The 24,756-nt window shown below is 44.3% G+C and overlaps 1 protein-coding gene across 2 annotated transcripts in view; it reads left to right on the top strand.

Moving 5' to 3' along the window:
- Nucleotides 1–217: 217 nt before the first annotated feature.
- Nucleotides 218–24,756, top strand: part of PRKCD (protein kinase C delta) — a 114,062-nt gene continuing 89,523 nt past the window's right edge. The window contains exons 1-4 of one of the 2 annotated variants that reach the window (XM_078776185.1): nucleotides 218–482; nucleotides 8,015–8,112; nucleotides 20,268–20,398; nucleotides 23,367–23,566. In XM_078776185.1, the coding sequence (XP_078632311.1) occupies nucleotides 20,287–20,398; nucleotides 23,367–23,566 (312 nt within the window). In that variant the 5' untranslated portion in view covers nucleotides 218–482; nucleotides 8,015–8,112; nucleotides 20,268–20,286. The remainder of the gene's footprint in view (nucleotides 483–8,014; nucleotides 8,113–20,267; nucleotides 20,399–23,366; nucleotides 23,567–24,756) is intronic. The other variant, XM_068112996.2, reaches the window with a different exon arrangement.

Below are 24,756 nucleotides of genomic sequence, written 5' to 3'. Positions count from 1 at the left end.
CGTTCCCAATATCGGACAAACACCAATTCAATCAGATACGTGAAACGTGCAAACCTCAAACATGAAACCGACACGCTTCTGACGTCAAGGACGTTATTTTCCGATTGCGCGAAGCAACGGCCACGTGACAAAAATCGTGGAGCGCTGATTGGTTGCAGCAGTTCCTCCTCGCTGCGGACCACGCCCGCGAAGCGGTTACCTGGCGTGACGTCATTGCGCGCTCGGATTCTTCCGCGTTGTTACGTTCGGGTTTAGGTGGTCTTCACTTGGTCCAGGGTAGTTGCCTCGTTTTAACTCTCAAGACAGTTGGTTTTACTCGCAGTTCCTTTGTGTGGAAGTTTTAGTGAGTAGTCTTTGATTGTTTTAATTTGTAAAAAAAAGCCATTTTATAAACGGGAACTCAAACTGCACTTTTCTTTATCGACGAGACAAGACTCCTGTCACCTCCCCCGACCCCAACCCCGGGTGCAATATTTATCAAGGTGAGAAACCGTGCCCAAGTGTGGGATCACTATCTTTCGGTGATTTAGTAACTTTGTAACCATACAGGTAAGCATGGGATTCCGCGCACCTGTTTCGATCGTTTAAATGTGCGTTTTACTGTGAACGAATTCATAGACCATTACTACCTGTATTACTTACTACCTGTATAAATTTCCATTTTTTTTTTTCGTTTGACTGAAGCCTCCCTCATCCTTTTTAACTTTCAATTTGTTTTTACAACTTGTGCACAGGGAAACACCTGGTCTGTTTAAGATGTGATAATCGGTGTTGGTTCTACCTGTCCGAGTTTTATCCTTGAGACAATCGGATGGATAAGGTCATGGGCCTGGTGCCGGCAATAGCTTGCCTATTCTTCGCGAAGAGATCTTTAATGTCAACCAACCTATTGCAACAGATGGGATACCATTTTAACGTCCTAACATTGATGAAACACCTAGCCTGTGAAACACAGGGATGACAGTCTAGAGCTGGGCCGAGGTATGTGTGTGTGTGTGTGTGTGTGTGTGTGTGTGTGTGTGTGTGTGTGTGTGTGTGTGTGTGTGTGTGTGTGTGTGTGTGTGTGTGGTGTGTGGTGTGTGGTGTGTGGTGTGTGTGTGTGTGTGTGTGTGTGTGTGTGTACACACACACACGCGTGCACGTATTATGCACAGTTTCCTTTTTGGGACTGCAGTGCAGTAATTGTTCTTTACATTGATTATTTTTGATTGCAAAACTTTTTATTTTAGGCCTACTTCAGTCCAAAAGTCTTGTGGGAAAATTGAAGAAATTTCTGTCTGAGATTTAAAAAAAAAAATTTTTTTTAGGTTTTTGTCAAGTTTCATATCTTTCAGGGCTAATTGTACCAGAAATATTTTCTTTAAGAGACCCTTTCGCATGAAATTTTAAAATAGCCAGACAGTCATCATAATGGCAACATAATGAAAATCCAAAATGAACATTAAGAGATAATGGATACATCAACACGGTGCATGGGATTAAAACCTGGGGTCACAACATCGAGAAAGGCTGTAATTTAGAGCAAAGCAAAAACCTGAAACACAACTTTTCACCTGCACGAGTCATCCAAACCACAACAGGTTGCCATTATGATGACTGTGTGTCAGTCATCATAATGGCAACCTGTTGTGGTTTGGATGACTCGTGCAGGTGAAAAGTTGTGTTTCAGGTTTTTGCTTTGCTCTAAATTACAGCCTTTCTCGATGTTGTGACCCCAGGTTTTAATCCCATGCACCGTGTTGATGTATCCATTATCTCTTAATGTTCATTTTGGATTTTCAGGCCAGCTCACCTGGCTAAACTCTTATAAAGTAATCCATTTGCAGGTTATTGACCTTGCAGAGTAGGTAATGGAAAGATTGATACGTGTATTCCTTGGCATCTGAATATGGAGTAGAGCTTACTTTTTTCCTTTTAAAAACTTGATGGTATTCATAGAATAACCCTGTGCAGTCAACTTGGTGCGAGCCAACTCTTCTGTTTTAAAGGGTTTTTTTTATTTGATCCAATATGGTTGCCAGACCACACGTGAGTGATGACAGCATAAATTTATATTCTCTAATATAAATGCTGCGTAGCTCACACTCAATAAGTTTAAAACTGATCAGACTAAGCGTTGTCCCTGTCAAATTATGACGTCATAATTAAGGCACCAATGACGTCATCATTAACAACACTTAGTCCCCATGCGGAGTTCTTTACAATCAGCCATGTTTCAATTTTTTCCACGGGGCAGTTTTGGAGATAGAGGTGCAATGTTTTTTGGTTTTTCCAAGATGGTGCCTGTACCACGTGACCTATGATGTCTATCATTAAAATATTCTACAGGATGAGGCACTCCTATGGTGAAAATTTTGTGTCCATCAGACCAACAGTTGCAGAGAAAAAATAATTCATACTGATCAGATTAAGCGTTATACTTGTCAAATTGTGACGTCATAATGAAGGCACCGAATATCTCATTCTCCATGGGGAGTAGTTGACAATGAGCCATGTTTAAAAATAAATTCCATTGAGCGGTTTCGGAGATATAGAGGTGTAACGTTTTTCCAAGGTGGCGTCTGTACCACATGACCTATAATGTCATAATTATGAATGAAAAAATTACACAGGCGGAGGCGCTCCCATGGTAAAATGTTGTGTCAATCGGACCAACGGTTTCCGAGAAAATGGATTTTTAAAATGCAGACACCAACGTACTCCACACGTACACAACCGATTGCCAAACACTGCTTTTCGCTTCGTGAACGCAGGGTAATTAAGAATTACGTTTTTCACAAGTTTTGTCAAAATTGGTCTGACTGTTTAATGTGTGTACCCCCACAGTAATAAACGAGGTAGACCATGGTTGAGATGGGAGGACTGTGTGAAGACGGAAATCAGTAAGGTGGGGGTGGTTGGAGAGTGGAGAGAGTTGGTTGAGGATAGAGGGAAGTGGAGGAGTGTCGTGGTCAAGGCAGGGCAGGAGCTTTGTGCCATCGGACCTCACCCCTTATAAAAGGAAGAGGAGGAGAACAATAACAACAACAATTGTAACTTAATTGTGCACTTTTTAATTTTGCATTGCACAAAATCATTGTTCTTGATTTCTCTTTTTCAATTTCACTGTTTTACCTTTTAACCAATGCTTATTCCATCTTATGTATATTTACTTTGATTTAGATTTGTGGCTTTTCCATCAAATTTCAGCCCACATTCTTCTTGCAGCACCATACTTTGTCACGAGTCACTCGAAGGCTTTTTGATCCCACTCATCCATGTTGCCCAAGGTTGTGCAACTGCTTGTCTCAACATTAAACATACATGGGACAATGTTTTTCATGTAGATTTTGTTCCGTTGTAGCACTCCTTTGTTTATGGAGACGAGTTGTCTTTGTGCTGTATCCTGCTCCTCTGACTCGCATGTCAATTCCGTTCACACAAGGTCAGGGCTATATAAACCTTTACTTTGATTATTTGGGCTAAATTACAATGTCAAAAGGTTTGCATGGCAAGGACCCCAAAAAATTAAGCCATGAATTGATTGTCATTTCCCATGTATATTCATATATTTAATTTATTTAAGTTATTTCTTCTTTTTATTTTTGAATTGGAGGCAATGCCACTAAACAACGTGTCTTGTACCATCAAACATTCCCTTTTGAGGTAGATTTTCATGTGAAGACTTTCTGAAAACTGGGATTGAAGGGTTAAAATTCTGCTGTGTGTGTGTGTGTGTGTGTGTGTGTGTGTGTGTGTGTGTGTGTGTGTGTGTGTGTGTGTGTGTGTGTGTGTGTGTGTGTGTGTGTGTGTGTTTTATTTTTTTCATTCTCAGATCTCGTGAGGCTATGTATGCATCATTAAAACTGCTGTGACGTGCTTATAATAATATAATATTTACGCAAATCCTTTCATTACCTCTTAATCACTCCAAATAAGACTTGTGCTCTATTTCCTTGTGTCATCTTATACAGCTTGTATTGAAAGAGTTTTTCTTTATGTGTAAGATTGTGGAAGAAATAAGAGTCAAGGTGTATAAATATACTAGTGGGGTGTGCTTACACATTGTAAGCAATAGCGAACCATGCTTCGTACATAGTATTACATAATAAATAGAAGCTTAATGATTTTAGACAAGCATCACCGACCTCCTGCTAGATGTAATTGAGGGTTTTCTTTTAATGTTTTATTATTTATTTATTTTTACGGACGCATTTACAGTTTTTTACATAAAATATCAAGGTTTTTATTTCACAGTTTACAGATATAGAAATTCTAGTTTTCAAATGCTAGCTATCGATTGATGTGATTTTATTTTTACGGACACATTTACAGTTTTTTAACGTAAATTTTTATTTGCGGGTGCTTTCTGGCGGTTCTGTGATTTTTTATTTTTTTCCCGGTGTATCGGCTTTGATGTCCGTCGGCACGTGAAATTTCAGCTTTCTACGTCACGCAGAAGGTATCGAACATTAATATCAGTCAGTGTGTCACTGAGTGAGTGTTTGGAATGAGCTTTATATATTGGATTCAGGTGCTGCGAGAAATTTGTTGTGTGTGTTTTACTTCTATTTCTGATTTCTCTGAAATGTAAGATCTGCTGCTTACTTATGAAATACTTGTGAATTATTGGATTACTTTTGTTTATCGTCATACACGTGTTTGGATGCTTAGGTGATTGTGTACAGGACCGCAACTTGTGTAACTTGTGACTTTGAAGTTGAGCATTGATGTCGCTTGGAGATCGAGGAAAGTTAATCTTGCTTTCTTTTGTAATTTCTGTTACACAATGGCCTTTGTGCTATTGTAGTGCTTATTAATTGTCACTGTGATTAACATTGCATCATCTGGTTTTTTTTAAAACGTGCTTTTTTGTGGTGAGACACTTTTTATTTTAAAACGGATTGGTGAATAATTTTAACATTCCAATTGCCCATTGGCTGAGCAACGATGTGCGAGACATTTGTCTGGACTTGTGTCATTTCTCACCATAATTTTGAATCTTGGTTAAGGTTTTGTCGACTTTAACGAAGGGAGAAGAGCTGGCTGCGCTGATAAAATGAGCAAGTTTTCTGAAGTGGTAATGAAATATAATAGCATTTGGGAGTTTGAGACGATTGTCTTCTTTGCTGCTGTTGTCAGACAAATCTGTTCTCCTTCCATTCAGGCTTTCTAGCTTGTGTGTTGGGAATACAGCAAGGGGAAACCAGACAGTCCTGGACTTGGGGAAGGAAGTAAAACGCAGAACCCATAATGTTCCCTCAAGCTGTCATTGGGTTGAAATGTGTGAAAATGTACATTTTGTCGTTATTTGGCAATCAGGCCAAATTTAGCAAGAGCGAGAATTTCCTTGCAATGCGTGTCCCCCTACTGATGTGGTATTTTCCAAATCCAAAAAGAGCCTAACTCTGAAAAATTGATGGAATGCCCTGAAACTCAAACTTTGTCTGTAACTTATAATAAAGCCATGTATCAAGTTTCAGTTGAATATGTTAAAGGGTATGGGGGAAAAAAAGTCTGAAAAACCACAGGTGGGATGGATGGATGGACAGACAGATGGATGGCAAACCTATAGTCACCTCCGGTGAAACCGATGGGGCAATAATACTAAGTTATTTGTGGATGAGTTAATAGGGTGACCATGCAGTTGCTACTGGTGAAAGCTACAAACAAGAATGCATAACTCCAAGCTTTAATAAATAGCCCCAAGTGGGCTGACGGTCATCTCTTGAGGTTAGAGTTCAGACCTCTGCTGATTTGGGGAACCCCTACTCCCCCTTCCCCCATCCCCTCCCCCCCCCCCTCACTGGAAGCCCTCTGATCCCCTCGGAGGTCCCCATGGTCCTAAATTGGAAAAACAAATCCTGAACAATTGTGCACGCCATTGAGTAGAAGGGCTGTATTGGGTTTCAGAGCAATTGGTTAGTAAATAAGGGACGAGTAGGGATCCGAAGTTTGACGGGTAACACTCCCCTCCCCCTCGAAGCCCCCATGATCTGAATTCGAAAAATCGAAGCCCAAGTGATTGTGCTGGCTACTATCTTGTATTTATGTGTCATGTTTCAGAACAATCAGCCGGGTGATAAGGAAGAAGTAGCAAAAATGGCAAAAAGTGAATGAATGGATGACCGGATGGACAGACATCTGGACATCACAGCACATTTAATAAATTAATCTCTTCGAGAATCGAGATGAGGTGACCTAGAAATTAAAGGTTAAATTCAAAATAAAAAAATGAGGAAATACAGAGGTGGTAGTTCGGATAGGAACAAGGGGCCAGTATGGTGAAAATGACGACCAAGTGAAGGGGAAGGCGTGGGTAGCACTGATATATTTATAGGACTTTGTGGAAGGCAGTTTCACAAAAGTTCAACATTGATGAGGCTGCAGACGTTGTCATATTCAGTCATTTGCTCGATGAAATGTGTCCATAAACTACAATATCGCCTGTCACAAAAATACATTTATGCACTTTGGCTCCATATCTATTTGTTAAGTACACAACTGTGGACTTTTTATACCACACCCACCTCCCCCTCCCTCTTTTCCCATGCACACAAACTATATGTATTTCCCCTTGTTCCACAAATAAGGATGTGTTTTGACATCGCACACCTGGAAAACCTATGTGTGGAAACATTTGTCACGTAGATTGGTTTTGAAGGTTGCTGCCATATTTCTAACACGACTTCCTAAGTTTAACTCGTAGCTAAACACTGAAGGAAGTAATTAGTTCAAATTGTGCAATACCATGCTTACATATCCAACAAGTGTTTTATTTTTCTCTTTATTGTCTCAGTGAATTATAAATGCCTACATTTTGGGCATTGTATGGTACTGTAAATGCTTGCTGTTTAATCTCCTGGGTGTTGGTCTTTCTTTAAATCTGGGCAAAGATCTGAAGAGAAGTTGCTGAACATGGTTTATGGTCTGTTTGCCAAATGTAACCAGTGCTACCTGTCGCATGATCAGGTTGGCGGTGACTAAACCGACACCACTACACTACAGTGTAGCTTTGGCTGTGCGCTTCCGGTCGTTGTCATGCTGAAAGGTGAACTTCCGTCCCAATTTCAACTTTGTTGCAGAGGTCAAAGTTGCAGAGGGGAAGGGGGAGGGGAGGGGGGAGGGGGAGGGATGGGGGGTGGGAGGGGGGAGGGGCAGGGGGAGGGGTAGGGTGGAGGAGGGAGGGCGAGAAGGGAGGGGGGAGGGGGAAGGGGGAGGGAAGGGGAGGGCCAGTCAACAATGACGTTGCAGTTCTCGTGGTCGGAGAGCAGCACAACAATCGCGACATCGTCCTGCATTTTCGCAAGAGCACGAAGCGGATTTTGGAGACTCACCGATCCTGTGACCCACGCCCTCCAGTACCGGCGTTGCCGGGTGGGGGAAGGGAGACCCGTACATTCGCCCTCTCGACTCAAGCTCGTATTCAAAATCGAAAGGGGAAAGGGGAAATCCTTCGTATTCGAATTCGGAAACACGAAATATGAATTAAAATTTAATTCATATCGCACAAAATCGACACAAAACACGATCGCATAAAGGTGAAAAAACGCAATCGCTTTTCGCCCTGAATTACGTGCAAACGTGTGACGTGTGACGGGATGGAACATCACGTGATCGCTCTGAGCGAATCAGCGAGCTGTTCTGGCACTGGTTGAGATTAGCGGGTACTTTGCTGAAATGCGCTGAGGTAAATATGAATAAAAAATATGGATCTCGTCAAATATGGTCTCGGCCATGTTCGTCCCAGGCTCAATGGCCATGTCTATGCCAAATATCAAGCACGTGAGCCTCTCCGTTTCGGAGTCTATCGGTAACATTACACACACACACACACACACACACACACACACACACACACACACACACACACACACACACACACACACACAAACTGTGTTTTATGTATATATATATATATATATATATATATATATATATATATATATATATACACACACACACACATATAGGGTTTCCCATAAGTGTGGAACCATTATGAGTGAAAAAAAAAATCATTTTTTGTTTTGGACAGAACAGCTGTTTTGAAGACATGGAGGGAGGGGTGGAATTGAAGAGAGTGTGGGAGTTTCTTCCAGAGACGGGGGAAAAAAGAGGAATGAAAGAGTGAAGGTGACCAGAGAGTGTTGATTTTTGTAGTTTCCACAGAAAAGGGTTGCTGGCAGATCTTGTGCGTCCTGAAGGATTATTTGGGGGGCACAGAGCAGAGGGAACTAGGCCGGAGAGGAGTCAGTAGAATACAGAAAGACTGCCAACCTGCCTGCGGTGAGAGAGTGAAAGGCCTTCAGAATCGGCAACGTCACGGGAGATACCAGTGAAGCTGAGCTAGGTGTGCGGCAGGAGCACCAGCCCAGAGGGGATAGTTGATATTGTTTTTTTTACATTTTTTAAAAATCATTTCCTTTTTACTACCACGATTCTCCTTATTTTGCCCTTTGGCTCCAGACTTATGAGACACCTTGTGTGTGTGTGTATGTATGTGTATATATATATATATATATATATATATATATATATATATATATATATATATATATATATATATATATATATATATATATATATATATATATATATATATATATATATATATATATTATATTATATATATATATATTATATACATATATATATATATTATATACATATATATATATATTATATACATATATATATATATTATATACATATATATATATATTATATATATATATATTATATACATATATATATATATATTATATACATATATATATATATTATATACATATATATATATATATTATATACATATATATATATATTATATACATATATATATATATTATATACATATATATATATATTATATACATATATATATATATTATATACATATATATTGTTATAGATCGCGGTTAGACGTTATAGACCGAGCGGTGGTGTAAGACCGCGACCTAACAAAACTCACCCGATTCCACCCGAACTTTGGCCGTATCGCACCGTAGCTGCCCAATGGGGAAAAGACAAAGGCGACGAATGCAAAGAGGAAAAAGAAGGCAAAGAAAGGTTTGGAAATACGACTGAATTTATTGGCTATTTACACACAAGCAAAAAGAAAGCAATCACGTTTATTTACAACACATAAGACGCAGGTGACACAGGGAAAATACTAGCTTATACAGACTTAATTAACCCAGGACAGAACAAACAAAAGACGGACTCACGCGGGGAATTGCAGGAGGTGGATGGCTGGAGGTGAACGCTTGGTGGAGCCAACGCGGAGCTTGGTGGAGCTGAACGCTTGGTGGAGCCAACACGGAGCTTGGTGGAGCTGAACGCTTGGTGGAGCCAACGCGGAGCTTGGTGGAGCTGAACGCTTGGTGGAGCCAACGCGGAGCTTGGTGGAGCCAACGCGGAGCTTGGGGGATTGGTGTGACGGGTTCTCTCTCCTTCCTTAGTCCCACCCAGTCCAACAACTTCCTCTCGTGCTTCAGGACTCTTTCTCTTTCTTTCTTGGTCCCTCACTCTTTACCACCGACTCCTCACCGCAACCAACGCAACCACTTGACCACCACCTCTACTGACTGACTCTTCACCACTCTGCACTTGACGACCGACTCCCAACCAACTCAGACCAACTCAAAGTCCAACTCCAGGCCTTTCTGTCTTCTGCTCTCCTCTGTAAAAACGCATCTCTCCTGGCCACACCCCTGCCTTGGGTTATATAGGCCCCCGCCCCTCAACCTTTGCGAACCTCCCCCACCGCTCTTCCTCCGCCCTCTGTAGCCAAACCCCTGGCTCATGGTTGGTCGAGCGGGGCTGGTTCACTCCTCCCCCTCTATGACGAGGTGGAGACACGCCTTTCTTCCCCAACCCTGCCTCGTGGCCAATGGCGGCAATTGGATCGGAGGGGAGGTAATATGGGCAATCAAGGCTTTTGGGGATGGGAAGGAAAGGGGATCTATTCTCTTTCACTGGTGCAATGGAGTATTTCAATTAATGGAAGACACAGCCTTACGCTAATACACATAATAAGGATATAACTGTCAAAAGAAAGGATATATCGTGTCCTGCATGTATGTTTTATGGACTAACTACGGAAACGCCCTTTGACCTTTATACAACCACAAACGGAGGGAGGAGGGGTGATATTTTACAACAACCTTTTACAACAACATTTTACCACAACAACAAAATAAAAAAACATTCTCATATCCACAACACTGCACCCTCCTCCCCTTAGGCACGTCCCGGGCCTATTACTTTTACCTTAGTGTGGCATGTAGGTGTAGTTCCCTCTACTTTTAGCCTGACCCTGAGTGCGACAGTTTTAAAACATAAATAAATGTGTCCCGCTGCTCCATTGCACCCTGCCTAACAGACTTACGCCCACAGTTAACCGAATTGCGGAATGGTCTTCAAACTATACACTGACGGTGGGAAGCATTATTTACACTGACGCTATTTTTATTTACAAAACTAACCCAGGACCTGTAATTGTTCTTTCTTGGGGGGGGAGACAGTCTGTTCTGCATCAATGCACCAGTAAAGCACCCAAAAACGCACCAAAGCACCCTCAAGCACCAATCGGTGCACAGTCATCACTGTTCATGAATAAAAATAACCAAACAACCCCTAACCCTGCAGGTGTCTCTTGCTCTTCGGCTCCCTCTGCTGGTTATTATTATTTGTCTTCCAGATGTTGTCATTCTCTTTTGCTTTGCTTACTGGCGGCCTATTTGCAATAAAGTGTGCCCAATGTGTCCTTCTTATTTATTTTATTTATGGCCCACAGGGCCGACTATGTGTGGTTCACCTGTGGGGCATCGGTGCCCTGTGGCCAAGGTCCGCCAGCAAGATTTCGGGCCCTCTTGGCCGGTTCCAGCAGAGGGGCCATGCCCCAACCCATGGGGTCCATAAGTGGTGCTCGGCCACAGGCATGTGGTCCATAATGTGGTGCATCGATGCAGACAGCTGGTTCTGGGAATTTCGGGCGCACAATGGCCGACCCACGCACGCTCCCCTCGGCGCCCAACGGCGCACAGGTCATGTGGGAGACAAAAGAAAGACAATTGAGCGAGGGGTAAGGTCACAAGGGTACACATCAATAAGGCAATGCAAGGCGAAATGCGTACGGAGGGCGAAGTGAGAAAGCTCGTCCCTACCGTACGTCACCCCCCTGTTACCTAGCCCACCCTTGCCCTTACCCCATATGTACAAAACCTACACATTAACAATTCGTCACTACTGTCACGTCTTCCCCATATTTCCCCTATACCAAATTCGTCACCACAATCCCTCTACTTCAAAAATTTGCCATCATCAATTCATCATCAATCCTCATAAGGAGGAAGAGATGGAATTACGCACAATGTCACACCCACGTCATGATGCGTCTCACATTCCAAACATTTGCACAGTAAAAATAATTAAACATGGCATGGTGTGGAGTACCTGTCACCTCAGGTGAGTGGATGCAGATGGTGCGAGGAGATCCTTCATCCTAACTATCCTCTAAATGATTTTAACACACTTTACACTACCCGGGTTCTTTCTCCGGCCAAACCATTGGCCCTCTTACACTATGGGTTCTAAAAACCAATTCCCATTGGCCAAACTGTGGTGCTTCTCAATTTGGGGTCTCACTCCCCCGATTCATCTCCCGGTGCTCTAGCACAATTTCTGGGCTGCGACGTGTACCTCTCCCAGTGGGTCTACCCACCTGCACACCTCCACCACTGCAGTTGCCACCCGAGCTTACCTAGCTCCTCACCCTAACCTATCTAACTGGGGCAGGCCCCTCCTGGCTCTGTCACCCCACTCGGTGCCCTCTGGCACTGGGCTACCCGGGTCCGTCCTCCGGATCCTCGGGCCCCATCCACAACAACTACTACCGGCTCCCAGAGCCCACCTGCGGCCTCACCTGGCCGACATCCTCACAGTGGTGGAGCGCCCAACCAACTACACACACTAACAGGCTACACGCCCAGCCATTTCCACAACACCAACGCACCCATCCACATACCATTCTGTCACCCGCACCACAGATGCCAATATCCAACTACAATTTACCTGTACCCTCTACCTAACACTTACACTACCCGCCCCGGGTATCCGTGATGGGGGTCCACTCTTCCCCCATTCACACCTTTGCACCATCCACTCCACTCCACAATTTCCACCATTCTCACTCCACTACCATCCATTCCACTACTCCATACCATTTATTCCATACAACCACATACACCTGTTGTTGCACACCTGTGCAATCCTACCTGGTGCCACCTGCACCCTCCTCCTCTTCCTGGACCAGTTGGTCAACACAACACACAATCACCACTACTCCCTCATACACTGCTCCACACACCTGTTCAGTTGCACACCTGTGCAATCACACCTGTCCAATTCTCACCTGTTCAATCCTCACACACACGGCATCATCTCAGCTAACTACTCCCTTCTGAAACTTGCGCTTCCCAGTCGTCCCTTTAAACTATTGCGCTCCCACGTCATTATCATCCACACTAATCTACCTGCGTCCCCACTACAGGTATCAGTCACTAACTAAACTTAACGTCACCTAATGTCAATCTCTTCTAGGGCCCTACACACGATATATCCTAACCCACCCGGGCTAGTTTTCACTGCCATACACCCCATAAGCTATTGCTCCTTTGCCCCACGTCTGTGAGGGATGGTGGATTTGCCATCCCACCACATCGGGGGTCTCTCACTATCAATTTGGCACACCAAATTCCAACCAATTCAAAAATTTTCCATTTACTGCCAATTCTACCCACTATTATTAATTTCGTATCAAATCACTACCATCATCATCCGTCTACTTATTACATCCTCTCGGTGCGCCATGACATCATTAAACTCGGTTTCGCAAAGCCGAGCAATGAATTCGGGTGGTTTGGTTGCCTGCAGGTTGAATCCGTCCGGCTTTCGGTTCAAGGGAGGTGGTTTGGTTGGACCGAGATTCCACGCACCATCTCGGCGCGGCACCTTGCGGTCCCGGGCCCGATGGCTCCATCTCCCCCGGTCGGAACCCCGTCCCCACGAGGGGGCACCGTTCCGCTTCCTCCCACTCGCCCTCGAACCGGACCGGTCGCCTCGCCCGACAAAGCCCGGACTCGACCGTGCGGGGCGGGGCCAAGCCCGAATCGGCAACGACGCTTCGAAGAGAAACGACGCAGCTTCGATCGACGCCGGGCCTCGCACCCAACCAAGCACCCCTCGCACCGAGTGCTCGCATCGGCTATCCGTCGCTCTAACCACTAAACCGGTTACCATCGACGCTTCACTTGCATGCTTACAAGCATACGCTACCCCTTTCACCCTCACAAAACCTGGCGTTCCAACGCCGTCCGTACATTCCACCAACGCTCTCTCTGTTACACACCACACCTCTTGCGCACACTTCGGTCCACACCTCTCCTCCGTAACACTCACCATGGGCGTGCACTCCGTATTGCTCTCACTCCCTGTGTCACACCCCGTACACACCGACGTGCTTTCTCGCTCGCACTCGGTTTCACTCCCACACTTTATAACACACCCACTCGCCGACGCACACTTTTTCCTCCCACGCGTGCCATTTCCACTCACTCGGGACCCTTCACCAACGCCCGGGTGCTTCCTCGATCCCAAGCGCGCGAAAATTCTTTTGTCGCTAAACATCCTCTTACAAAATCTACCCGCACAATATACAGCACGACTCACCTGGGGGATCCTTTTCTCCATGCGAACCTGCAAACTTCCATTCGGGTTAAGCACAGCATCGTGATGTGAGCAGGGACTTTGTACATAATCCATTTCTCCCTGCAATTCCCGGGTTACCTCCGTCATCTCTTCAATTTTAATTCCCGCTACTGCTTTTTCTTTATTCACCTCGGCGACCGTTGGCTTTAATAAAACACCCTCCTCTACCTCAGCGGTCGCCGGCTTTTCCCAACACCGTGTCGCGATTTCTACCCCCGTCATTGTACCCGTGCTTTTCTCCGCTTCGCTCAACCAGCGCTTTTCGACTCGCGTTACCTCGTCGTGCACCCCTGGGACCCTTTCGCCCAACTTGCGGTCTCTGTCCCTCTGCTCCCTTTCCTCCCTATCGGCCCTCATTCCGTTTATTGTTGCTTCAATTTTATTACTCAATCTCTCCCCCTCTATTCTCAGCATCTCGGTGAATTGCGCCATGAAGTCCCCCACATCAAAGCCCGCTGGTAGTGGTACGGTCACGGGCGCGGCAAAATTTGGTGCCGCTACACCCACATGCGTGAGGACGCCATTTTGTGCACCTGATACACCCTCAACCACACCTTCTTTTCTCTCCTCCACCCTTTCCTCCACATACATTTCCCCGAGGTCCTGGGTCGATTCTACCCCGTCTATCTCTCCCACCGGCATCCCGTCGCCTTGAACAGCCATGGCGCGATTTCAAAATTCGGATTTTTATACAACAAACAAATTTCGGCTTTATAATTTCGAGCGCGTAAACGCGCTCCGGGTCCGATCTCACTCCTCGACACCAATTGTTATAGATCGCGGTTAGATGTTATAGACCGAGCGGTGGTGTAAGACCGCGACCTAACAAAACTCACCCGATTCCACCCGAACTTTGGCCGTATCGCACCGTAGCTGCCCAATGGGGAAAAGACAAAGGCGACGAATGCAAAGAGGAAAAAGAAGGCAAAGAAAGGTTTGGAAATACGACTGAATTTATTGGCTATTTACACACAAGCAAAAAGAAAGCAATCACGTTTATTTACAACACATAAGACGCAGGTGACACAGGGAAAATACTAGCTTATACAGACTTAATTAACCCAGGACAGAACAAACAAAAGACGGACTCACGCGGGGAATTGCAGGAGGTGGATGGCTGGAGGTGAACGCTTGGTGGAGCCAACGCGGAGCTTGGTGGAGCTGAACGCTTGGTGGAGCCAACGCGGAGCTTGGTGGAGCTGAACGCTTGGTGGAGCCAACGCGGAGCTTGGTGGAGCTGAACGCTTGGTGGAGCCAACGCGGAGCTTGGTGGAGCCAACGCGGAGCTTGGGGGATTGGTGTGACGGGTTCTCTCTCCTTCCTTAGTCCCACCCAGTCCAACAACTTCCTCTCGTGCTTCAGGACTCTTTCTCTTTCTTTCTTGGTCCCTCACTCTTTACCACCGACTCCTCACCGCAACCAACGCAACCACTTGACCACCACCTCTACTGACTGACTCTTCACCACTCTGCACTTGACGACCGACTCCCAACCAACTCAGACCAACTCAAAGTCCAACTCCAGGCCTTTCTGTCTTCTGCTCTCCTCTGTAAAAACGCATCTCTCCTGGCCACACCCCTGCCTTGGGTTATATAGGCCCCCGCCCCTCAACCTTTGCGAACCTCCCCCACCGCTCTTCCTCCGCCCTCTGTAGCCAAACCCCTGGCTCATGGTTGGTCGAGCGGGGCTGGTTCACTCCTCCCCCTCTATGACGAGGTGGAGACACGCCTTTCTTCCCCAACCCTGCCTCGTGGCCAATGGCGGCAATTGGATCGGAGGGGAGGTAATATGGGCAATCAAGGCTTTTGGGGATGGGAAGGAAAGGGGATCTATTCTCTTTCACTGGTGCAATGGAGTATTTCAATTAATGGAAGACACAGCCTTACGCTAATACACATAATAAGGATATAACTGTCAAAAGAAAGGATATATCGTGTCCTGCATGTATGTTTTATGGACTAACTACGGAAACGCCCTTTGACCTTTATACAACCACAAACGGAGGGAGGAGGGGTGATATTTTACAACAACCTTTTACAACAACATTTTACCACAACAACAAAATAAAAAAACATTCTCATATCCACAACAATATATATATATTATATACATATATATATATATTATATACATATATATTATATACATATATATATATATTATATACATATATATATATATACTAGCAGAAGTACCCGGCATTGCCGGGCGGGGGGAGGGGAACGGGGGGAGAGCGAGCCCCTTGGTAAAGCGAGCGATTTTTTTTTTTTCATAGCGTCATATCGTTCATATCGTTCATAGCGTCATAGCGTTTCATGTTTTCATAGCGTCATAACGTTCATAGCGTTTCATAGCGTCATAGCGATTTTTTTTTTCATAGAGTCATAGCGTCCATAGCATCATAGCGTCATCACGTGATCGCTCTGAGCGAATCAGCGCCCACCTGCTCTGATTCCGTTGATCGTGCGCTGAAATGCGCTGATGTAAATATGAATAAAAAATATGGATCGTCAAATATTTTGAGTTCGGCCATGTTCATCCCACGCTCAATGGCCATGTCTATGCCAAATATCAAGCACGTAAGCCTCTCCGTTTAGGAGTCTATCGGTAACATTACACACACACACACACACACACACACACACACACACACACACACACACACACACACACACACACACACACACACACACACTGTGTTTTATATATAGAGATATATATATACTATACATACATACATACTTGTATATATTGCTGCAGTCACAAGACTGTCCCGGTTGCCCAGTTTAAATCCGGTGAGTTGTGTTAAAATAACCACAACATTCCCCTGCCTCAGAGAGCTGACAGTCCTGCATCCAGAGCCGCATTATCGTGCAGATGGAGGTCTTTGGGACAAGCAAGTACCATGCTGATAGGCAGTCATGTGACAGATCTTAATCTTAGGCCGAGCAAGGGAGTCACGTGATGTGATCTTATCCACTCAATCAGTCAGCTAAACATGATTTATAGAGCCATTAGATGAAAGTCATGAACAAACAGAATCCACCTGGAGACCATGTTTTTTTTAAACATGTATTTGAAGCAAGCACAGGGAAGGAAATTTGCAATAAGCAAAGACAGCTATATTCCCCCTTACCCACTACCGATACTTGGTCCCACAACACAGATCTTCATGGTATAGGTTCCTTCGCAAGATATATTGGGCCTTGCATTCATTTGACACTAGAGGAAGAATTGAGGAAAGCACAAGACAGTAATCTCTTCATCCCCATAATGGAGGATGTACGCAGCTGGAGGTCATGCGACATCACAAGTTGTCAGTTCGGACACGGCCGCTGTGGAGGGTGCGCCGAAAGCCTGCTCATATTTTTATTGCAATGCTCAGTTCATCAGGCACCCACCACAAGACGGCCATAAGGTTCGGGCCAACGATCTCCAATGTGCTGAGATGTTCTGGAGCGCAGTCCTCCACCATGTCCATGCCGTTCCTTCTACATCAGCGAAGCACCAACAACAGCATGAGCGCCTCTGACTGATGGTGGTAAATGGACGGAAAAGCAAGCAGTTGAGAGTGATAAGTGAACCAGAGAGCGAGCCATCCACCAGTGAGTGAGCCAGCTTTTATTGATCCTCTGGGCATGTAACCATGCCTTCAGGCCTTCCTGATGCACGTATTTACATGCAGCTTTCAGTCAATTGGTCTCCTTTTACAGGTGGCCTGATTGCCTGGTGATTTACTAATTTACGGTATCTGGAACTTCACCAAAATCTTATCAATTTGTCCTTGTCACATACACTACCTCTCCGCCAAATTTCCTCCAAATCGGTCCACAACTTTGAGATATCCTGCTCACAGACAACCCAATACACAGACAGACAAGTATGCAAACATGATCTCCATCCACTTTTGGTGGTGGAGGTAAATATAATGCCATGGCTAGCCAGGACTGTATTTACTGCAAATAAAGTGATTGACAGCAGTGACAAGTTGGTGTGGAAGGGGAGCGTAAGGTTCTCTTTATTGGTCTCTGCTCCACCCTACTCCATTGAGAATGTGGAATTTGGCCATGCAGCAAACGGTTTGCATTTGGGACCTCAACTACAGTTGATGAATAGATCCTGGCTGTGGGTTGTAACACTCTCCCTAAAAGCTCTGCTGATGATGGTGTTTGAGTTGGGCACTGAGTGACTCACAGCACACGTACTTACTTTTGAACTATGCCATGCAAAGCTGCACCGCATAAATATTTCCCTTCAAAAGGCAGATGTTTGGTAAACTGCCAAGGATTGCTTGAAACCAAAAAATGCAAGTAATCCACCATAGCCTGTGGACCTTTCCCACCTCCTATAATACATTTTAGTTTTGTTTTTTGCTTTGGTTTTTTTAAATTTGCATTTTAGTTGTTCTTCGCATTCTGCACTTCATTGGCCCGACTTGTTTCCCCTGTTTTCCCAATAATGCTTCTTCAATAAGCAGGTGCATAGATGTTGGGACTTGTTTAAGTCACGCAGCACACACAAAATGCAGTTGCTTGTTTCCGCCACAGCCTTGAGCGCTAGCCAGACATGCTTTGCTGTTAGTGTTTGCATCTCAATAGATTACCAGAAATAGTAAGTAGTTTGTGGAATGGGTACAGCTCGAAGTGATAACCTGCACAACATACGGCACACCAACTCCAAACGATGATGGTGGCTTCTGGGGATCCCTTGATAACCGTGAAGAGCTACTGTCGGAAAAACTATTGACATTTCTGACTCTAATGCTGTGACAATTGGAACGCGAGAAGATATCCCAGGAAGCAAGTCATCTCATTTGCATTGTGGTTAGCATATCTGTTTATTTATCGTCGCATTTGAATGAAAAAAAGAGAATCGTGGTTGTAAAAAGGAAATGATAAAAAAGTAGAAATAATCAACTATGATACAATTTCAACTGGTTACCCCTGCCTCACACCTAGCTCTGCTTCACGCTGTTGAATCCAAAGCTTTCAGAATCATTGGAATCTCTTTCTACTCTCGTTAATACACCCCAAGCTCACCTCTTCAAAGGTTTTCTGTTTTCTTCAAATGCTCACCCCTGTTTTCTTTCCTGAAATCCCCTGTAGTGTCCATCTTGTTTATCCCGCGTACCTCTCTTGGTTCTTGTAATTTGAACCGGGAAACCATCTTTTGGCCTGGACACGAGCAACACAAAGGCCTTCTTGTCTCCTAAGTTTTTCGAAGAGTTGTAGAACAGCTTCAGCACTTATTATTTGGAGAACAACAATGTTTGAATACTGTAGATGTGGTATATGGGATGTTAACCTGTGATCTTTGCATTATGTAATGTGCTAGGCTATGGGAATGTCAAATTGGCCAACACATAGATTATACACTTAACTCATCAAATGTACCATACTCTTGACATAATGATGGTGTTGCTGAAACCTTTCCTGGGCAAGAGTTATGCTGCGTCGTTTGCTGTTGCCTTCCCAGATATGGTAGGAATTTGTTCAGGATGCCTGCAATAGCTCACCTATTCGTCTTTAAATATGGTGTGGCATCTTTAAAGGCTGCAAACACCCCCAGTGCTGATAGGTGGTTCCTCCGTAACGTACCGATACTGATAGGTCACGTCCATCTGATAGATGGTGCACACATTGATGCCTCACTCTGCATTTGAATCACCAGGGTGATCTGCTGTAGCTGGTTTGTAGCTGGGTTTTGATTCACTCCCAGGCGTGACAGCTCGAGAGAGAGTGTGCATACCTCAAGGCCATCCAACCAGTTTCACTTGTAAATTATTTCTTTCAAAAAAAGAAAATTTTAATATGTAATGCCTGTCAGGTCATACATGCCACCAAAGCATGTACCCTACTGTAAGACTGCAGACTTACGACTAAATTGCAAGCTGAACTAGAAGGGAACTCGGTAGAGGGCATACCTCCACCAGGCTAAACAGTTTATTTTGTATCCCACTGATAGGCTCGATCTGGATTCAAACCTGAACCAAAATCGAATTGGCTTGTTCTTGTCACCGTACCAACTCATCCCCCAAGTTTAGTCATAACTCGTCTATAACTTTTTTTAATATCATGTTATACAGGGTGCTTCAAAAAAATGTTAGCACTTCTGAGATATTATATATAGTCCCATATCAATGTTAACATTTTTTTTGAAGCACCCTGTATATCGCTTTTCACCCGATCTCTCAATCGTGAAGAATCACTTTTAAAAATCAAATAATCCTCATATCCGAATCCATATTCAGATCTTCACCAAAATCGAATCGAGTCGTCCTTGTCACACACCCAACCTGTCCAACAAGTTTTGTCCAAATAGGTCGGTCGATAGGGCTTGATGATTTATGTCTCAGTGAGACGAATGACCAGGCTGGCCATTGCTCATAAGCATTTTCAGACGAACGGATTTGACTTCCCAACTTTGTATTGTTACATGTACATGCTCAAAATGGATTTATCACATCATTCAGGTGTTTAAAGATGCTATGTAAGTTTATTGTTTCCTTTGTCTTGTAGGGTGTGACCAAGTGGAACGATGCCTCCATTTCTGCGCATCACGCTCGTGGGTTATGACCTGGGTACCGAGCATATGGAGGAAGGTCACAAGCCCTATTGTGCCGTCACGGTGAAAGACTCCATTGACACAGGTGCTGTTTAATGCTTTCTCGTGGTGGCAATGTTGATCAAACGACCATTCAAGTAAGGCAGGACTGCCATGATTGTTTAGAGCAGGTTTATAACGTCCTATTTTAGCTAACATTAGGGTTTTCCATTAGACGATGTCATCAAAACTCATTAGTAATGTATGAGTTTTGTCAAGTAATGGAGAAGACACTTTTGAAATGACTCACATATGCAACCAAAACAGCACTCGGTAGAGCGCATACCTCCGCCAGGCTGAACAGTTTACGTTTTATATCCCACTGATCGGCCGGATCTGGATTCAGACCTGCACCAAAATCTAATCGGCTTGTTCTTGTCACCTAACAAACTCATCCTCCAAGTTTCGTCCGAATCCGTCCTCAATTTTTTTGAGATAATGTGCTGTATATCGGTTATAGCCCTACTACTTAATGGTGTCGAATCACTTAATAAATCTCTAATCAGGATCCGGATTCGAATCTTTACCAAAATTGGATCAATTTGTCATTGACACACACCCGACCTATCCACCAAGTTTCGCCTGAATCCATCCATAATTTGTTGAGATATCGTGCTACATACAGTATGTATCGTCTTTGGCCCTATCACTCAATGGTGAAGAATCACGAAAATAAGTCTCCAACATCGAATCAATACATCCTTGTCGCACACCCATCCTGCCCACCAAATGTCATCCAAATCCGTCTGCATCCTTTTAGGATATTCTGCTCACAGACAGACAGACAGGCAGACAGGGGTGAAAACGACCTCGGTGCACCTTCGAAGGTGGCGGTAATTATGGATAATCTCAGTGAGTACTGTTGTTGTAATATAATTGACAACTGCCTGTTATCCCCGTAAGAAAGGTTGGAGCATTTGGAGTGATCAAGCACGACAATTACAATATTTATTTTTGAGACCACATGTACTATTAGCAGTATAAAGTCACGTGAAAAAGTAAGTACACCCCATGTAAAGTTTGACTTTTTCAACATATTTCAACATACAGCTATTTGATTTTCATTTCAACAATATTGATAGATAAAGGTGATATAATATAACAAATATCATGAAACATTTACATTTTGTAGTCCATTGTATAATTTAAATAAACATAAATGCAAATTTCGCATGTGGAAAAAGTAAGTACACCCTTGGCTCCAATAGGTGGTATTGCCCCCTTTGGCAGAAACAACCTCAAGTAGGCATTTCTTATAACTTTCTACCAGTCTCTGACATCGACTGCGAGAAATTTTTCCCCACTCCTCCATGCAGAATTATTTCAGCTGTGTGATGTTTGAGGGATTTCTTGCATGCACAGCTCGTTTCAAATCCCCCCACAACATCTCGATGGGATTCAGATCGGGGCTTTGACTTGGCCATTCCAGAACCCTCCATTTCTTTCTTTTCAGCCATTCCTTGGTGGATTTATTCGTATGTTTCGGGTCATTGTCATGTTGCAACGTCCACATTCGGTTGAGCTTCATCTTCCGACAGATGGCCTCACATTATCCTCACGCACCCTCTGGTACAATGAAGAATTCATCGTGGATTCTATGATGATGAGCTGCCCAGGCCCTGATGCAGCAAAGCTGCCCCAAACCATAATATTTCCACCACCATGCTTTACAGTTGGTATCAGGTTCCTGTGGGCAAATTCTGTCTTTGGTTTTCGCCAAACATGTCTTCTGGTACTGTGGCCAAAATAGCTCTACCTTTGACTCATCTGTCCAGAGCACATTGTTCCAGAAGTGCTGGTCTTTGCTGAGGTGTTCATTGGAAAACTTTAGTCTTGCTCTGATATTCTTTCTGGACAGCAAAGGTTTCCTCCTGGCACACCTCCCTTGTAGATCAAATTTGTGCAGCCTCTTTCTGATGGTAGACTCGTGCACTTTGACATCAACAGTGGCAAGAGCTACCTGTAGGTCCCGCGATGACATTCTGGGGTTCTTAGAGACTTCTTTCAGCATCTTGCGGTCAGCTCTCGGGCTGAACTTGCTGGGGCGGCCTGGCCTGAACAAGTTGGCAGTTGTTTGGAATCTTCTCCACTTGTAGATGATCTTCCGGACAGTCGAATGATTGATTTCAAATTGTTTGGAGATCTTTTTAAATCCCTTCCCAGACTCATAGGCATCTATAACCTTCTTTCTGAAGGCCTCAGAGAGCTCTTTTGATCTAGGCATGGTGATGCCGCACACTTCAACAACAACGAGCAAACCAAACTAAATGTCTGAGGTTTAAATAATACGGGTTCCTCCAAGATCCTCTCTAACGATGTTCTAATCATTTGCACCTGAGCTGGTGCACCTGATTCTAATTTTAGGTATTTGAAGTAGTGATAAATGTCGGGATGTACTTACTTTTTCCACATGCGAAATTTGCATTTATGTTTATTTAAATTATACAATGGACTACAAAATGTAAATGTGTCATGATATTTGTTGTATTATATCACCTTTATCTATCAATATTGTTGAAATGAAGATCAAATAGCTGTATGTTGAAATATGTTGAAAAAGTCAAAACTTTACATGGGGTGTACTTTCTTTTTCACGTGACTGTATATAATATACTCACCTCCGTTTCATCTAGCTCGGTTTGATACAGAGCTGAGTCGCATCGAAGTACCAAAAGTTATGCTTGTGCTCCATGAGCATCATGGAGTATACCTTCTATTGTCGGGGATATTGGCTGTCCCATCTTTGGTTAGCCTGTTTCATTTTCCTGCTTTGCGTTCCCATTTGAGGACATTAACTCACAGTGCTGCAACTCCAAGTTCAAGTCCCAGATGCTTTGTTTATTTGTCTGCAATTCACTTAAAGTACAATGTCTCCCAAGAAAAACATCTGTAGTTCTGTATTACAACCGGCTAATGCTTAAACGTAAAACCTTTGTGCGGATCGTTGAAGCCAAAACATTTTTTTTTTAATGGATTGCCCTTTAAACTGATTGTTTTATGCTGGTATTTTGCAGAACGCGGCAAGACGTTGGTGCAAAAGCGGCCTACGATGTATCCGTCATGGAACAACAGTTATGATGCGCACATCTATGACGGACGTGTCATGCATATTGCACTGATGCTGTGGCAGGACAAACCACTTTCTGATTCAACAATGGGAATTTCCTCGCTTGCTGAGAAGTGTAAAAAGGGAAATGGCCGCAGTGACTTCTGGGTAAGGGAATCACAGCTTTGTTAAGAAATAATGATTGGTAATTGTTTGGATGTTGGGGTGGGGCAGGGGAAGAAAAGGTGTTACACGTCTCATTTTCTGACGCTCATTGCCATATCTATACATCCCCACTAGGAAAGGGGGCCACATGATTTCGGATCTGTCGTTTGATCTTTTCAAAATCAGTATAGATGAATGGAGGTTCTTTCTTCTATAAACCCTTCAATATTAATGTCGTGGAAATCAATCAGGTCCACAACTTTGTCCCATAGGTTGGTTTAATCACAATTAGATCTCTGACGTCATCCTGTAAAAACACAATCATGCAATAGATATCAGGATCTTGGCATCATACAGAAAGGACCGATAATAATAGTCAAAGCAAGCGAGTCTAGCATATATGTGCGGGTACGTACCATTCAAGACTACAGGACTACATGTCATAGTAAATGTCACAGGAGTGGCTCAGCGTCGCGGATGTCCCAGGTCTTATAGACGCCCCTCAGTGGCTTAAGCGAGTATCACTCCTGGGTTCAACTTTGGTATAATTTCACTACATTCTCCCCGCGGTTAGAACTATACTGCCGCTAGGCAGATTCCAAGCGTGCGTCAGCATTAATTGATTGGGGACGTCATTCCATGTCAGTCGGTCCACCCGTAACGGTCGGGGTGGCGAACTACCCTGCCAGCTCGTGTCCGGAAACTACCGGGTATGGCGTCCCCTAGCCCGGAGTCCCCTGCGTCGGAGTAGCCGCTGGAGGCAGGTGTCGGAGGGGGCACCTCAGAGCCTTCAGGCAGGGGTGTAGGTGACGACAGAAGTGTTGGCAAAAGTTCCATAGAGGAAGCTTCGGTAGAGTCCATAGACTCGTAGATCGGTTCGTCGATATCTCTATAAGGGTCGATGACCCCACAAGGGGCGAGATGGCGTTCGGAGACAGTGGACTCGCGTCCATCTGCCGTCATCACACGAACATGCTCGGGATTAGCCTGGAGTACCTGCACCTTATCTACTAAGGGGTCGTACTTGCTTGTGCGCACCGCTCGTTTGAGATAGGCCGGCCCCGGCTCAGCGAGCCAGCTGGGTAAAGATCGGATACTACCCGAGCTTCTAGGGTGGTGGAACAGTCTTTCGTGAGGAGTCTGGTTGGTGGCCGTACATAGGAGAGCCCTGATTGAGTTCAGAGCCGCAGGTA

Source organism: Myxine glutinosa, chromosome 4, assembly GCF_964187855.1.
Source record: "Myxine glutinosa chromosome 4, kmMyxGlut1.1, whole genome shotgun sequence".
NCBI classification, from domain to species: domain Eukaryota; kingdom Metazoa; phylum Chordata; class Myxini; order Myxiniformes; family Myxinidae; genus Myxine; species Myxine glutinosa.
The sequence above is the reverse complement of the archived record's forward strand: the minus strand, read 5'-3'. Positions and strand labels throughout refer to the sequence as shown.